Source organism: Antechinus flavipes, chromosome 2 (genome assembly GCF_016432865.1).
Source record: "Antechinus flavipes isolate AdamAnt ecotype Samford, QLD, Australia chromosome 2, AdamAnt_v2, whole genome shotgun sequence".
Classification (NCBI taxonomy): domain Eukaryota; kingdom Metazoa; phylum Chordata; class Mammalia; order Dasyuromorphia; family Dasyuridae; genus Antechinus; species Antechinus flavipes.
This window is the reverse complement of record NC_067399.1, coordinates 407,457,664-407,475,751: the sequence shown is the minus strand read 5'-3', so window position 1 is coordinate 407,475,751 and position 18,088 is coordinate 407,457,664. Positions and strand designations below refer to the sequence as shown.

Below are 18,088 nucleotides of genomic sequence, written 5' to 3'. Positions count from 1 at the left end.
TGTGCTTCCTCTTGTCTCTCTACATCTCAAAATACCTTGACATTATCTTCAACACTCTCTTTTTCTCTCTAGAATCTAATAATGGGGTGGCCTTTTCTCTTAGCAAGGCCAATTCCTCTTTATGTGACCCTCATCTCAACCTCTTCAATCTCTAGTAGATTGGTACCTCCGCCACTCCTTTGCAGAAATAGGGAACCATGACTGTGGGATACTATGTATAACAGAGCTTCCCACACTCATAGTCCCCTATTTCTGCAAAGGAGTGGTGAAGGTACTTTTTCATATACTTTTTTTTGGTGTTAAGCTTGATCATTATGATTCCATAATACTGTTTCAACTGTTTTAAGGAATGATTTCTAAATTGCCAAACCTGATGGTTTTTCACCTCTCAACTGATGCATTTCGCAATGTGACCACTCTCTCTTTCTAAATACTGTCTCCTCTCTGGGTTTTTTAAAAATTAGAACTACTCTCTCCTGGTTCTCCTTTTATCTCTCTGAGCATGCTTTTTCAGCCCCCTTTCCAGTTCATTATCTGTATTTACACCATCTAACTGGTGGGTATGGCCCAAAGTTTTGTCCTGGTCCCTCTCCTCCCTCCCCCCATCCTCTCCTACTCCCCTCCTTTCTTCTATATCTCTCTATAATCATCTGTACTTTACTTTCATTAGATGCCATGGATTTAATTATTATTTCTATGCAGATAACTCTCAGATCTATATTACCAGCACTAGTCTTACTTGAGCTCCCCAGTCCCACATCACCAACTGCTCAATGGACATTTCATGTAGGGTGTCCCAGAGACTTCTCAAACTCAGCATGTTCAAAAGAGAGATTTCCCCCCCTCCAACCCAGCCAACCTTTATTCATTTGAGGCCTCTCCACTTTTCCTTACAAATAGCACCTTTATCTTCTGTTTCCATATCTCTTGCTTGCCTATGTTGAAAATAGACCTCTTAATTGTTTGGTTCTGCACACATATATTGTATCTAGGATATACTGTGACATATTTAACATGTATAAGACTGCTTGCCTTCTGAGGGAGGGGGTGGAAGAAGGGAGGGGGAAAATAGGAACAGAAGTGAGTGCAAAGGATAATGTTGTAAAAAATTACCCAGGCATGGGTTCTGTCAATTGAAAAGTTATAATTATTTAAAAAAAAAAAAGAAAAACCAGACCAAAAGGGAAAAAACCATACAAAGAAAAACAAGCAAACAAACAAATAAAAAAAGGTTAAAATAAAAAAGAAAAGAAAATAGACTTCTGTACTACATATCATGGAATCCCTTCCTTTCTTTAAAACCCAGTTCAAGTACCACCATCTAATGAAGCTTCTTTTGATCTCCCCAATTACTAGTGTACTTATTCTCCCTGTTAAAAATGTACTTTATTTTTAATGGCCTTGTTTTTATTTTGTGTTCATTCTCCATATGCTTATAGATATACCTTGTGACTCACAGTATAGATTATAAGAATGTTGAAAATAGGGATTGTTTTTTATTCATTTTTAAAAATTTGTATCTCTAGTGCTTGACACAGTATTTGATTTGTAGTAGGCACTTTATTACAATACTTGTTAATTTTATTAGTTGCAAGACACTGTACTTGATGCTGGGAATAAAGGGAAAGGGCAATCAAGTCAAGGAATGAGTATTAAGTGAATACTATAGAAAAATAGTATCCCAGAGAATGGTCATTAAGGGCTGGCTGGAATGGTCAGGAAAGGCTTTCTGTCCCTTTTTATCCTGACCAGTTAGATGGCACAGCAGATTAAGTACTGGATCTTGAGTCAAAAAAGGATGCATTCAAATTCTATCTTAGATCCTTCCTAGCTATGTGACCCTGGGCAATCATTTAATCTCTGTCTCAATTTTCTTTCCTATTAAAAAAAAAAACCTTCATAAGGTTGTTGAGAAGATTTAATAGAATAAAATTAGATAATATTTGCAAAATGCTCTGCAAATCTTGAAGCATTATATAAAGCCTCCTATTTTTCATTAGCAACACCTTTATTCTACAAAACATAAATTGACATTATGCATTATATATATACATAAACTATGTATACACATATATAAATATGACCTGATGTAAGCTATTGTGATTCTTATTTTAAAAGTGAAAAAATGTTATTCTTAATAAAATGTTATACTTAGAAAATGTTATTCTTAACACAAAGTAATGACTCTCCAATAGTAAAAATTTAGGCACTATGGTAGATGAGTATGGCAGATGAGTAATGATGTACTCCTTATGAGGACAATTACAATTGCTTGTATTTCTATAGTTTATTAAGATTAACAAAGCAATTTCCTCTCATCAAAGAGGTAGGTAGACCAAGTATTAATCTCATTTTCCCCTAGATAAATTAGTGTACAGGATGGGTTAAATGATTTGCTCAGAGTCCCACAGCTAATAAGTATCAGAACCAGGGTTCAAACTTGTATCTACTCTCTTGAATTCTATTGCTCTTTATTCTATGCCAAATTGTCTGTTGTAAGGTTGACATGTTGTTTTCTTGGGATGGGTTCACAATGAGTCAGATTGGCTCTTGAAGTTTTTGAGAAGTTAGGATAGTTAATGACTCAGTGAATAAGAGTATAATACCATAGTACAAATTCAGCCTTAAATTTATTTACTAGCTGTGTGATCTTGGATAAGTCATTCAACTTCTCTTTGCCTCAGTTTCCTCATCTGTAAAATGGGGACAATAATAGTACCTATCTCCTGATATTACTGTGAGGATCCAATGAGATAATAATTGTAAAGCCCCTAGCCCAATGCCCGGCACATATATAGTAAGCATTATATAAATCTTAGCTATTACTATTATTGTTGTTGCTGTTATTTTAAAAGAGATGTTCCCTAGCACCTGAGCTTTGCATATTTGGAGGTTAATTTTCATTGAGGTTAAGTATGCAGCAACAAAGGCTATTCCTATACCTGTAACACACTCCTCCATCACTTCCAGTTCTTAACACCCCTGGTTTCCTTCAAAGAGCAATTCAAAAGCTTTTTCTGGACCTCCTTTATAGGGGAGGTACGAGTGCCTTCCCTCCAAAAGGACCTTGTGTTTCTTAGATTTGTATGTACTATTTTCCATAATGATGATAATAATAAACATTTATATAGTGTTTACTAAATGACAAGCACGGTGTTAAACATTCTACAATTATTATCTAGTTGAACCCTGGTTAAGTAGTTATTATTATTTCCATTTACAGATGAGCAAACTGAGGTAAAGAGAGATTAATTGATTTATTCAGGGTCACATAGACAGTAAGTGCCTGAGACTGGATTTGAACTTAGGTCTTCTTGGTTATGGACTTGGCGTTCTGTCTTGTCCACTGTGATACCTACTTGCCTCAGTAATAATAATTAGCATTTACATAGTTTTAAGGTTTGTAGTACTCTTTATAAATATTGTCTCTTTTTATCCTTGCAACTCTGTGAAGCAGGTGTTATTCCTATTCTCATTTTATATAAGGAAACTGATACATAGGTGAAGAGATTTGTCCAAGGCCACACAGCTAATAAGTAAGGCAGAACCTTCTTGGAGGAAAAGGAGAGGGATTGTTTCATTTGTGTATCCTTAGTGTCTGGCATAGTGCCTGAAATGAAGAATTCTTGTTGATTGAAGGAATGAGTGAATGGGGGGTAGATATGGTGAAACCACAAAGTAGGTTTTGCAACTGGTGTCTTTTTTTTAAGCTCTAGTCTCATATTTATGCAGTTCCGTAAAAATCTTTCCTCATTCACCAAGATAAAGGAAAAATCCTCTTCCTCCCTCACTTCCCTATATACATGCAAGAGTACATTTTGTCCTTTTGTGGCCTCTATTCTCCTTGAAGACTGCCCCTGATATTGATTTAACATGAGATTTCCATCATAACCTAAGGATGCTGTTAAGGATATCCAGTGCATCTTGCTCCAGACCCTGTTCTCCTTAGGACTAACCTTACTTTCTTTATTTGATGATTACCCCTATGTGAAGACCCCTCTGTAGGACTGACTTGATCTTGACTGCAGGGAGATGCCCTCATCCATTCAGAGGTTAAACGTGAATAGCCTCACCAGCTCCCATGCATGGCTCCATTTGGATTCATTCTGTTGGATTTCATTTTCAGAGAGCACTTACTTAATGATGAAAGATGGTGTGTGAGGTCTCCCGCCTGGCCAGAGGTCTGGCTTCTTTCTTTCTCCCTCTCCCAATTTCTATCTGCCAGCACTAATATTTAGCAAATTAGATCAACTGAATCTCCCAATAGAATAAACAACTGGTTTTTGTTCAGAGAGAAGAGTAGCTGAGCTGAATGGGTACCAGCAGCAGTGAAGAGCTCTGGGAGGATGATTCTGAGGAATTCTCTCAAGGTCAAAACCACCATTAGAGGACAAATCCTGGGTCTTGTCCGGTGTTTCTGCAGTAACAAACATGTCTTAGAGGGGAGCTGTTGAGGTGGAAAGAAGTTGGGGGAGGATTCTGGGAAGATGGCAGAATAGGTTGGTAAATTTCAAGCTCTCCAGATTTCCCTCCATAGAACAAATTTGAGCCTCAGGGCAAACAGACTGGTAAAAAATCAAGAAGATTTGGGGCAGAACTAGAGTCCTTCTGATACAACCTGAGAAGATTTGAAGAAAGACCTAGGACTCGAAGTTTACCTGTGTGAAGTGCAAACACCCCCCGGCTAGCTCTGCAGAAATATCAAGTGGGAATCCCTTGACTTAGCTGTGTAGAACCACAGAAACTTTCACCTCCTAGACTGTGGAGTCAGGGATCTGAGTCAGGGCAGATTGAGAGAACTTTGGCTGATCAGGAACATCAGGCCCAGCAACTGCAGAACTCTGGCCCTGGGCAAGAAGGAACCCAATACAGCAGGAGTGCAGAGGCAGTGGGGTAGGAACATTACTAGACAGTTGCAGGAGGGTGGAATTCTTGATTTGGGATTCCAGATCAGAGGGGAGAGCTGAAGTGAAGCCAGGGGCACCATCCCCCCACCTCACAATTAGAATTGCTTACACTAATGCCTCATTTTTAAAAAATGAAGAATAATAATATTAAAGAAACATATTATGAGAACAGGGAAGATGGGGGTTCATCTCACTGAAGTAAAAAAAGTTCCTACACCAAAGAGTAATGTGAAATGGCTCCCTATCCAGAGAGAATTCACAGAACTTAAAAAAGAATTTAAAAGTCAAATGAGACGTTGAAGAAAAACTAAAAACAAAAACAAAAACCATCCAAGAAAAGTAAGATTATAAAAAAGTTAACCAACTAGAAAAGGAGATACAAAGTATTAAAGATGAAAATAACTACTTGAAAATTAGAATTGGACAAGGGGAAGCCAGTGAAGCTATGAGAGACCAAGAAATAACAAAACAGATTATTAACAATGAAAAAAAAAAGAACAAAATGTGAAATATCTAATAAGAAAAATGACAAATATGGAGAATAGATCAAGAAGAGAAAAAATAAGAATAATAGGACTACCTGAAAGCTGTGACCTAAAAAAAAAAACCTTGACAGAATGATACAAGAAATAATCCAAGAAAATTGTCCTGCAGTGGTAGAACATGAGGAGAAAGTAAAAATAGGAAAAAATCCATTGATCACTACCTCAATGAGATCCTTTGTGGAAAACACATAGGAACATTATTGCCCAATTTTGAAATCACTAGATCAAAAAGAAAATTTTGCAAAAAGCAAGAAAAAACAATTCAAATATGCTGGAACTACAATTAGAATTGTACAGGCAACCACAATAAAAGACTATAGGTCCTTGAATGATATCTACTGACAATCAAAAGAAGTAGGCCTGAGGCCAAAAATATCATATCCAGCAAAATTAATTATAATATTGAAGGAGAAAAAATGGAAATTCAATGAACTTGCAGAATTTCAGGACTTTCTATCAACCAAACCCAAACTTAATAAAAAATTTAACATATTAGAAACAGTATCAAAGATCAATTTCAAGGAATTGAACATGGACAAATTGCTTATATTTTTTTTACATGGGAAATGAATACCATAAGATTGACATGAACAATAGGATAGCTGAAAAGAAAGATTGAGGCAGAGTTAAGGTAAAAATAGTAATTATGTTCATTCAAATGAGGTGTAAAGGAAGAATAGACACAGGGAACAGAGGATAGGAGGTTTCTTAGTTCTGAAAACCTACTCACATTGGGAATGGGTTAAATAGGCAACACTCCATATATACTATAAAGGGTATATAGCACCCTCCAAAATCTACAAAGAAATAAGGGAGGAGGAATGGGCAGACCAGGAAGCAAAGGGTCAGGGAATAAGGGTGGAGGGAAGTTAAGTAATACCAAGGCAACTTAAGGAACAGAATTAAAGCAAATAGTCAGAAGGGATAAGAAAGGTGTGTGTGTGTGTGTGTGTGTGTGTGTGTGTGTGTGTGTGTGTGTGTGTGTGTGTGTGTGTATCTTCATATGTATACATAAATATATCCTTTTTTAACTATGGCCTTCTTGGGGATGGTAGGGGGGATAAAAGAGGGAAAAGGAATGAAAATAAGGTGCACATCAGAGAACAAAAGAACAATTTACAAGGAGGTAAAGAAAAGATGGATATTCATGAAAATAATTTCTTCTAGAAATATATATATACTTTCTTGAACTGACTTGTTATATATTTCAAATCCTTCCTGATGTTCACCTGGGCACATGGCAATGTTCTCTTTTGTTTTGTTTCATTTTGTTTTGTATTCATTTTCAGTTTTTCTCTTATTGTTTTTTTAAATAAAATAAATTTTAAAAAAGAGAGATGGAAAGGGGTAGCTAGAAAGGGATTCCAGGTAGCAGTAGAAGAGAAAATCTAGAAGTTGTATGTCATAATAATCATGGGAGGTCCCAATTTCTTTTCTTTTTTTATTTGATATTCTAATTTCTAATATTGATATATAGTTCTTTTTGATTGTTGTCCAGTTGTTTGACTCATGTATGACTTTTTGTGGTTCAATTTGGGGTTTTCTTGGCAATCACTGGAATGATCTACCATTTTTCTCCAGCTCTTTTTATATTTAAGGAAACTGAGAGTTTCCCAGGGTCAAATGACTTGCCCAAGTCCACACAGCCAGTAGGTGTCTAAGGCTAGATTTGAAATCAGAAGATGAGTCTTCCTGGCTCCAGCCTGGCACTCTGTCTACAGCACCAACTAGCTATCCCATGTTTTACAATGAAATTGGCAAATAGTACAAATAATAATGCTCATTACTGTTCATCTTCAGCTTCACAGAGAGTTTTCCTCATAATAAACTTTTGCGGTAGTGTAAGGATTACTTCCTATCTTCATTGTCACTGAGACCAAAGTCTGAATAATTCAATACCATTTCCTTGCTATACAAATTGTTTTTTCTCACAATAAGCCTTGTGAACCAGGGGGTTTGAATATTATTATCCTCATTTTACAGATGAGGAAATAGACCCAGAAGGGTAAAGTGATGTGGCCAGGATCATTCACCTAATAAATATCATAGCTAGGTCTCAAGCCTAGATCTTCTGATTCTCTGAAATGTAGTATTCTTTTTGTCCTATTAGGTTAGGGAGCTAGGAGTGGATAGGTATTGTGGAGAACTCAGTAATCTCCATAATGCTTGGTATCCAAAAGAGACAAGTCACTTAACCCTATTTGCCTTTATTCCTTATCTGTGGGGAAAAAAGTGGGGAGAAGTACAGTAGAGAAGAAAATGGCAAACTACAAGAAACTTAATAAAAAAAAAACACAAAACCAACTAAAAAGTCCATGAACAGGAATCCATGGGGTCACATAGAGGTAGATACTACTCAGCAACAACAACAACAATAACAACAACATCACCATCACCAACAAACTCTTTTATTTCTGTTCTTATTCTCCCATCTTTGGGAAAAGTGTTTACTCTGTATCATGACTGGCTCTCAGACAAATGGTACAGTAATAAGTTGGTCTTGGTTCCTCTAGCATCCTCCTTATACACTCTTTTCTCCTCTTTTCCCCATTTACCAGATACCTGATACCATTTCTCCACAGTATCCCCATTCTCTTACAGACTACGATAAAATTCCTGATCTGTTATAAATGGTTATCTAATCTAATTTATCCTATTATTCCTACTGACATGTACTGATCACCCTGCCTTCCTCTTTCCTCTCCCCACCCCATATTAATGTGCCTTAGAGACATGAATGTTTATTTGCTCTGGCCCTTTTAGGGTGCTTCTGCATTTCCAATTTTCCACCCAGCCAAGGGAAATTGAGGTACAGGAATTGGCAAAAACTGATTTGTGCTCTGATATTATTTTGAGAGTAGGACTGGGAAGATTACTCAGACAACAGGATGCTCACATCAGTTCCCCTCCCTCTGTTCTTTCCTGCTCTTTGTGTCTCCAGCCGGTGAAAACACCATGGGGTTAATGATATAACCTTGGCTTTTGCCCTTCAGCCAGGAAAGAGATAGCCCTAGGCTTTTGCTGTAGGGAGAGGCAGTTATTGATACAGCAGGTTAGGTGAGTCAGACCTGGCTACCAGCCTATAATAATGATTAGGTTCCCTGACACCAGAATGAAATTAGCTTGGGACAAGATCTTGGAAGAGCTGTTGACTCCACACTGCTGACCTTTAAAAACTTGATGATCTTCCCTGGTAGGGTTGGGACTTCTCAAAGACCTAGTCACTCTGCAGGTTTCTTTACAGAGTAAAGAGATTTCTGTATTGATCTGTATAAGCATTTTTGCATCATGTATTTCATTTGTTTCTCAGAGCAGTTCTGAGTTTGGAGGGGATAAGGATTATTATTCCCTCTTTTTCAGATGGAAAAAAGCTGAGGCACAGAAAGACTAAAGTTTGTACAAGGTGTTATTGACAGAGTTGGAGCCAGAAACCAGCTCTCTTGTTTGCTAGTTCAATGGTATCTCTTCCTGATACTGCGGTAATTATTTATGGTGTCAAAGATGTGATCCAAGCTATCCCTCATTTACTCACCTTCATACGTTATCATATGCCCTTTTGGTATTCAGAAGGTTCTTTGGCTTCTTGTCTGGACTGATGTCAATTCTGAATGTATTTCTTTTTGACTGAAGTTATCTTGTCTTTTTCTTTCAACAGAGGCCTGATTGTGGTGAGGAGCAATCTAACTTATCTCATCGAACCCCTTACTGATGGGCAGGAACAGCATCTTATTTACAGAGCAGAGCATCTCAAGTTACCTACTGGAAGTTGTGGTTATGAGCATTCCCACCCCAATGCCATGGACTGGGTTGTTCAGTTCACAAATCAAGCCAGTAAGCACCAACATAGGGTGAGTTCTCCACAATGGAATCAGGGATGCTGGACTCTTGCTGGGGTGCTCTTTTAATGGTGTTTTTCAAACACATGCAAAGATAGTTTTCAACATTCATCTTTGCAAAACCTTGTGTTCCAAATTTTTCTTCCTCTCTTCCCTCTCTAAGAAGCAAGCGATCTATATAGGTAAACATGTGCAGTTCTTGTAAACATATCTCCATATATGTCATTCTGCACAAAAAAAATAGATTAAAAGAAAAAAACACAAGAAAGGGGGGAAAACCAAGCAGACGAATAACAACAACAAAAAGGTGAAAAAAACCATGCTTTGATCTACATTCAGTCTCCATAGTTCTTTCTCTGAATGTGGATGGCATTTTCCATCACAAGTCTATTGGAATTGACCTGAATTATTTCATTATTGAAAAGAGCCAAGTCCACCACAGTTAATCATCACATAATCTTATTGTTACAGTGTACAATGTTCTCTTGGTTCTGCTCTTTCACTCAGCATCAGTTCATATGCGTCTTTCCAGGCTTTTCTGAAATTAGCCTGGTCATCATCTTATAGAACAATAATATTCCATTACTTCATTTGTCATTTACTATAACTTATTCACTCATCCCTCAACTGATGGGCAGCCACTCAATTTCTACTTCCTTGCCCCTACAAAAAGAGCTGCTACAAACTTTAGCACATATGGGTCCTTTTTCCTCTTTTATGGTCTCTTTGGGATACAGATGGAGTTTTGCATTTTAGAATGGAAATGTGCTTTGCCTAGCCTTAGGACTCTTACTTTGGAGTAGGTAGATGCCAACTAGAAAAGGAGGTGTGAAGAAATGGAAACACAGAAAAAAGGAATCATGTCCTTTTCTCCTTTCCATCTCTGAATTTCTAACTTGATTTATTGTATAGATAGAAGTGTCTTATTCACCAGATAGGAGTCTCAGGAGTTGGTTGATGGCTACATATATGTGTTTAGTCTTTCACAGGTATGTAGGTATTTATGATTCCTATCTTAAATTACAATGTGTGCTTCAGGTTATAAATTCCCAGAAAGACCAAGACTGCCTTGCTTGGAATGTTAGACTATGCACGTAATCATTGGAATAAATGCATTCTGTGGTAATGATTGATCATAAGTTTATAGAACTGGAACTGAAGGAATCCCTGAGTCCTCATGGAAAAAGATGGAGCTCAGAGAAATTAGGTGACTTCTCATAATCTAAGTATCAAAAGCAGCATTTGAATCCAGGTTTTTATGACTCCTAATCTAGTACTTTGTATCCTTGGGATTTAATTAGGACTTACCAGGAATCCAAAACCTCTTCCATATTTCATAGATGAACTCTGTGTTCCTTTCACATCCATGTGCTTCCCCTTTCCCACTAGGGAATGGCTAGGGGCAACAGATAATAACAATTAGAGGATCCTGAGGGAAAGAAGTGGGTAACCAAGAAAGTAAACAAGAAATTCTAGTCAGGAAACACTTCACAGGGTAACCAAGAGCTGAGCAGGAGATAGAAGGAGAAGCTTGAAGAAAAGTTAGGGATTTAGGGCATGGGCATGGAGTCAAAAGAACACGTTCTGAAAGGAGGCATTGGCTGCATGACCATCTGCATCTTCCATCTTTTATACACTGTCCTTTTTGGGCAGGGAGTTGCTTTCCACTGATGTTACCCTGGTCTTAACCTCTCTGGTTCCTTCATTTCTAAATGGAACAGATGATCTCTTGAGGTAGAGTACACCCCCAGGAATTCTAATTCCAACCTTGAGAACATGATCAAGGAATATTTTTTTCAGCTGAAGAGGCATTTTGAAGCGATCCTCAGACCTCTAGGGTGATGGCACTGTGACCTGGTGAGAGTTAACCTTGCCTGACAGATATGGGAGGTCCTAGCTCGAAATTTCCCAAGGGCAGGAACAGAGAATCATGGATTTAGAATTAAAAGGAACTTTAGAAGTGAAACACTTTCATTTTCCAAGATTAGAACTTAAGACCCAGAGAAGTTAGATGACTTGCTTGGAAATCATACCTTTAAGTAACTAAAATTTGAACCAAGCACTCTTTTCACTCCATTCATGTGGAATTCAGATGATGCTACTTATTTCATAATAGTGTATTGGAGATAGTGGTGTTCATTTATAACTCATCCTTTTCCTACTCTTTACACTCTTATCTGATCAGACAAATTAACTTAATTCTTATTCTCTCTCTCTCTCTCTCTCTCTCTCTCTCTCTCTCTCTCTCTTTCTCTCTCTCTCTATTTCTCCCCTCCCCCCGTGTGTTTGTTGTTCTTTTTCTTTCTCTCTGTGTGTGTCTGTCGTTCTGTCTTCTCTCTTTCTCTGTCTTTCTGCCTTTTTTTCTCTCTGTCTCTGTCTCTGTCTTTGTCTCTTTCTCTTCTCCCCCCCATCTGTCTCAATGTCTCTTTCTATATATCTCTCTTTTCTCTCTCTTCTCTCATTCTCTCTCTCTCTCTCTCTCTCTCTCTCTCTCTCTCTCTCTCTCTCTCTCTCTCTCTCTTTCAGGAATGGGAAGAATAAGTAATTTACTTTAGCACCCTTTCATTTAAAAGGGAAAAGCAGTCATGGGATGGTGTCAAGAAGACTTCCAGTTTTTTGCTATCTTATGTGATTTCAGAGAAGATATTTATACTCTCTGGACTTCTGTGCCTTCATTTGTAAAATGAAGTGATGATCTCAAAGGCCTCTTTTAGCTCTAAATTTAAATCCCATTTGTGATTATGCTAACATCTCAGTATATTCCCCAACAATAACCAAGGGGAAGGAAGAAATGGTAAGATACTCAATTACAATGAACATGAAGGCCCCAGACTTCATTGCTGAGCATTTCTTTTGAATAATGCTAAGTTCTATTAGGACTCTAACCCATTTTGTGCTCTTCTTTTTTAGGTCAGGAGGGAAGATTTACAGTCTACAAAGTATGTAGAGCTATACCTAGTAGCAGATTATGCAGAGGTAAGAAAAAAGACTCTACTAATTATTTCTGGGTTAAATCTTCCTATTATTGCTAAATAGAAGGAATTAAGTAGTCTTTACTTTTGTTTCTTTCATTGAACATTTCAAATATTATCTTCAAAGGGGTCTTTGAAAAATCCCTTTTGCCATCTAGAACATGGTGAAAAAATGAGGGAAAGTCCCCTCAATAAAATCTGTGTGCAGGTACACAAAATAAAGTTCTTTTTTTCAGATATTTCAGCATGAAGAGCCTATTTTATTTGATTATGATAACAATTTTTGTTTTATGAATGTGAACTATTTGCATTTTTGATTTTCTTTCCGAGTTATTTTTACCTTCTGAATCCAATTCTCCCTGTGCAACAGGAGAACTGTTCGGTTCTGCAAATATGTATTGTATCTAGAATATACTGCAACATATTTAACTTATATAGGACTGCTTGCCATCTTGGGGGGGGTGGAGGGAGGGAGGGGAAAAAATCGAAACATAAGCGAGTGCAAGGGATAATGTTGTAAAAAATTACCCTGGCATGGATTCTGTCAATACAAAGTTATTATTAAATAAAATAAAATTTAAATTAAAAAAAAAACAATTTTTGTTTTATACAATGACACAACCAAATAAAAATGTATTCTCATTTATAGTTAACTTCATATCTGGAAAAGAAATGAATATGTCTTGGGCTCTTATCTAAAGGGGTTTAGATAATGAGGTCTCATTGATGTTGATGGAAATGGATCCTGAAGAGGAAATATGTTTCAGTTTCATTGACCTCCATTTCCTTTGGCTATAAAAGGCTACAATCAAATCTTAGGTTTCATCATCTCATAATTGTGCCATCTCCAAGATCTGGAATTTGGAAATTATATCATGTGGACTCAGGCTCTCACCCTTCCCTCTTAATTTTTCATGCTCATGAAGTATATTTTTTCAATTATCTCTATTCTTCCAGTTCACTTCTCCTGCTCTGACTTCAATTGACTTTATTCCCAACCTTGACCCTAAGAACTGTTGTTTTTTTAAAATTATTATTTATTTTTAATATTCTTTTTTAAAAAAGCTTTGCATTCCAACTTCTTTCCTTCCCTCTAGTTCCTCCACCACCCACTAAGAAGATAAGCAATGTGGTATCAATTATATATGTGAAATCATACAAAAGGTATTTCCATATTGGCCATGCTACCAAAAAAAAAAGGAAAGTGAAAAAAATTATACTTCAATTTGCATTTAGAGTTCATCAATTCTCTTTCTGAATATGGATAAGATTTTTCATTATGAGTTCTTTGGAATTGTCTTAGATCATTGTATTGCTGAGGATTGCTAAGTCATTCATAGTCATCATACAGTATTGCTTTTTCTCCTGGTTCTGCTTACTTCACTTTGTATCATACAAGTCTTCCCAGATTTTTCTGAAATTATTCTGCTTGTCATTTCTTATAGCATAATAATATTTTGCCATAATAATGTACCACAATTTTTTTTAGCCTAATCTGTTACTTTAATGTTGTACTAGCTAGCAAGAGCCCCTTGCTTCCCTGACTTCTACTGTTCCTTATTTCTTGATAACTTTATCATAGCATTTTTCTTCTGCTCCATTGCTATTTTTAATGACCTAGAAGAAGCAGGAGAAAATGGATCTCTTTCAGAAAATCCATTCTCTCCTGGTTCTTCTAGTTCATTAAAAATCTTCTTTTTCCATTTGCTATTCTACTTCACCTCTCTCTCCAGCCTGTGACATGCTGTAGACTCCTTCCTATTGAATTTTCTTCAGAGAAGTCATTCTCCTCTGGTTCTCCAATTTTTCATCTTAAAATTATTTAACCTCTCTAAATCTCAGTTTCTTCATTTATAAATTGAAGAATAATATCTCTCATTTTTGTGTAGCTTAAAAGTTTGCAAAACACTTTACAAATATTTTATTCTCACAAGAAGTCTTACAGGCAAATGTCATTATTATCCCCTTTTTAAATATGAGGAAACTGAGGCAGATCAAGGTTAAGTGACTTCCCTCAGTTTACATGGCCTAAGAATATTTGAGGTTTCATTTGAATTTAGATCTTTGTTACTGTAAGACTAGGGCTCTATCTACTGTGCTACCTCGCTGCCTAAAAGGAAGGAATTGGATTCAGTGATCTCTAATGTCCCTTCTAGTTTCAAATACTATAATCCTTAGAATCCTAGTCTTCCTTCTCCCTTTTGCCCTGATCAGTCCCTATTTATCTTTTAAAGATCACCTCAAATGCCATCCCATCCATGGAGTCTTCCCTAATTCCTCCTCTCCCACTATTTCCCATTCCTCATGGGAACAACCTTCCTTCTCAGCTCTCATATAGTACTTTATTTTATCACTGTGGTGCTTTCAGTAGATAATATCATCTTGTTATTTTGTCTCATTCTAAGCTGTACAAGAGTGGAAGTTATATGTATCTTGTATAAACTTTGTATGTTCCCCAATTCTCTAACCACAGTGTTTCATACACAGCTTGTCTTTAATAAATATTTGTTGAATTGAATTGGATTGAAGACAGAATTATAATGAAGTAGCCGTGTTGTGCTATATATCAAACAGAGAATCCAGCCAATAAGAAGACAACTGACATCTTTAAACTCAACCTTGCCAAGAGTCATGTCTTGGCAGGCTCTATGTTTTCAATTTATATTGAAATTTGAAACAATTTGATATTGGCTTTTTTCTCCCTCCTCCCCTGCCTCTCCTTTTAAAAAATGTTTTATTGATGTGATTTTCTTTTTTCTATCATTGTCATGTCTCCATAATTCCCCAGTAGAACTCTGTCTTGCAACAATTATCTACCCATTGGCCACATCTGAAATTGTAAGTTTCATTCTCTATTTCTTCCTACTTTTCTGCTGTGAGATATATTTCATCATCAGTCCCGTGAAAACCCAGTTGGTCACCACTTTGGTCCGTTTTAAAATCTTTCATCATTATTTTCTATTATATGGTTATATGGTTAGAGTAGTAATATAAATTGTTCTCCTGAATTTAATGCATACAAGATTTCCCAAGTTTTTCAGACTTTCTTATGTTTGCAATAATATTTCCTTTCATTCATATGCCAGAATTTGTTCGGTAATTTCTCAATCAACAGTCTCATGGTTTCCTTTCAGGTGTTTGCTATTATAAAAATGCTTCTTTAAATATTTTTGTCTTCATGGGACTCCTCCACAATCCTTGACCTCCCTAGGATGTCAACCTGGAATTGGGATTGCTGAGTCAAAAGGCTTGAGATAGGGATTTCTCCAACTCTTCATTTTTCCTTTTATTAGGTCATTGATAAGAAAAACAATTCTATTCTGCATTAAAAAACAAGAACTCTTCAAATTCCAGAATATTGTAACTGCTTAGAAAGGAAGCTTGTAGTTTAGCCCAGGTTTCCATGGACATTGAAATGTATGAATGACTTTCATTTAGCCTAGTTTATAGTATCTCTGGGAGCAGAAATATTGGCTTGAAGAAATAGTACAGTTGTTCAATCTTTAGGCCTCTTTCCTTGTTGATCTTGTTTAGTTTGCATCCTGAGGACTCAGAAGGGGTGAGAATGGGGGAGCCATTTTGATTTTATTACTACTTGAGGTAAGTCAAGAACAGTAACAAAAGTGGGATCATTCATTTGCTCCAGGCTGAGAGATGTATAGGAAGTAGATAAGCCCATCTTAAGTCCTGCCTCCTTCCTTTTCAGAACTTAGACTCCTCACAGGGCAGCTAGGTGGCTATCGCTAGGCCTTAGGTCAGGAAGACTCATCTTCCTGAGTTCAAATCTGGCCTCAGACAATTACTATATGCCTCAGTTTCTTCATCTGTAAAATGAGTTGGAGAAGGAAATGACAAAATGCTGCAGTATCTTTGCCAAGCAAACCCTAAATGGGGTCACATGGCTGAACAACAAGGATCCTCACAATGCTCTGGGCCCAGGCTTGCTTTCTCAGCATGGCCAGTTCTTCAGCAGGAGAGAAACCTCCAAGGCTTTGGGGGTGCACTTCCTCCTCCCCAGCCACATTCCAGGAGACCTTCTTTTGATTCTACTTTTCTCTGGTGCAAAAATTGTTTGTTATAGCTCTGCAGCACTCATTCCAGACACTAAATCAGCTTTGGAAATAACAACCCTAGGATTTCTGTGACCCACTTCAGGCCATGCAGCTTTGCATCCCGCTTAACTATCCCCAGAGGAGAACCCTCCAACACCAGCAATGACATCACTCTCAGAATCAATCTCCCAGCATGGAAATGATTCAGTGTGGTAACATTTGATAGGAGGGTATTCACATTTCTCTGGGCCCTACCCAACTCTTCATTCCCTTCTGCAGTTCTGAATGATTCATGGAAAGGGGAGTGTCAAAGGCTAAGCTTTTTTTCCCCCGTTTCTTTTTAAACTGAGATTCTTGAGCTAAGTATCTTTAGCCACATTCATTTCTTCTCGTCTTCCCCTGGCAGAATTATATTACCGACTAATTAATTACTTAGCTGTGAGGAGAGGAGAAGGACAAGAGAAGGTCTGCCTCATTCATGATTTACAACCTGGCTCTGAAACCAAACAGGGTCTTTAGGGTTGTGAGCTGAGTGTGATATACTGCCTCAGGAGAGATGTAGATCCCTTAGGGAAAATCTGGTGACTCATTCCCTCTCTTCCTTTGTCTCCTCATTGAGATGACTGAGGGTTTCCCATCTTTCCATTCTTTAGGAGATTCAAGGGCAAAAGAGACACAGAGGCAGAGATAGAGAAAAAGAGAGACAGAGACAGAGAAACACCCAGAGAGATAGAGACAGAGAGACATACAGAGAGAGAGAGAGAGATGAAGAGAGACACATACAGAGAGACACATACAAAGAGAGCCACAGAGACAGAGATAGAAAAAAAGAGAGATAGAGACAGAGAAATGCCTAGAGAGATAGAGACACAGAGATAGACATAAACAGAGAGACAGAGACAGAGAGACATACACAGACAGAGATAAAGAGAGACACACAGAGAGACACATACAAAGATAGAGAGCCACAGAGACAGAGATAGAGAAAAAGAGAGATGGAGATAGAGAAATGCTAGAAAGAGATAGAGACACAGAGAGAGACATACACAGAGAGATGGAGAGACACATACAAAGATAGAGACAGACAGAGACACAGAGAGATCTGAGATAGACACAGAGACAGAGAAAGACAGAGAGATACAGAGAAAGACACACATTCAGAGACAGAGAGACACATATAAAGGTAAGAAACATAGTGACAGAGATAGAATAAAAGAGAGACAAGACAGAAAAACACCCAGAGAGATAGAGACACAAAGACAGAGAGACATACATAGAGAGATACAGAGAGAGAGACATACACAAAGAAACGTAGAGACACATACAAAGATAGAAAGACACAGAGACAGAGATAGAGAAAAAGAGAGACAGAGACAGAGAAGCACATAGAGACAGAGAGAGAAACACACACAGAGAGACAGAGAGAGATAGAGATATAGAGAGATATACAAAGAGACAGACATACAGAGAAAGATAGAGACAGAGATAGAGAGATAATCACAAAGAGATGGAGATAGAGACCCACACAGAGAGACAGAGAGACATACAAAGAAACAGAGACAGAGAAAAAGAGAGAGAGAAAGGCAGAGGGACAGAGAGAGACAAAAACAGAGATAAAGAGAGACAGAAAAACACACAGAGAGATAGAGAAGGACAGACATTGCTAGGGGACTGAAGTTGGAATTGACATGGATAGTCATCTGTTTGAAGATATGGTAAACATCAACCATAAACATTTTAAATATCTATTCTATTCCAAGCACTATATTAGTTGCT

General features: G+C 37.4%; 1 protein-coding gene across 1 annotated transcript in view; it reads left to right on the top strand.

The window, feature by feature from the left end:
* ADAM19 (ADAM metallopeptidase domain 19) overlaps positions 1-18,088 on the top strand; it is a 120,822-nt gene that overhangs the window by 63,594 nt on the left and 39,140 nt on the right. Inside the window, exons 6-7 of the mRNA XM_051978797.1 lie at positions 9,108-9,300; positions 12,199-12,264. Coding sequence (XP_051834757.1) covers positions 9,108-9,300; positions 12,199-12,264 — 259 coding nt within the window. The remainder of the gene's footprint in view (positions 1-9,107; positions 9,301-12,198; positions 12,265-18,088) is intronic.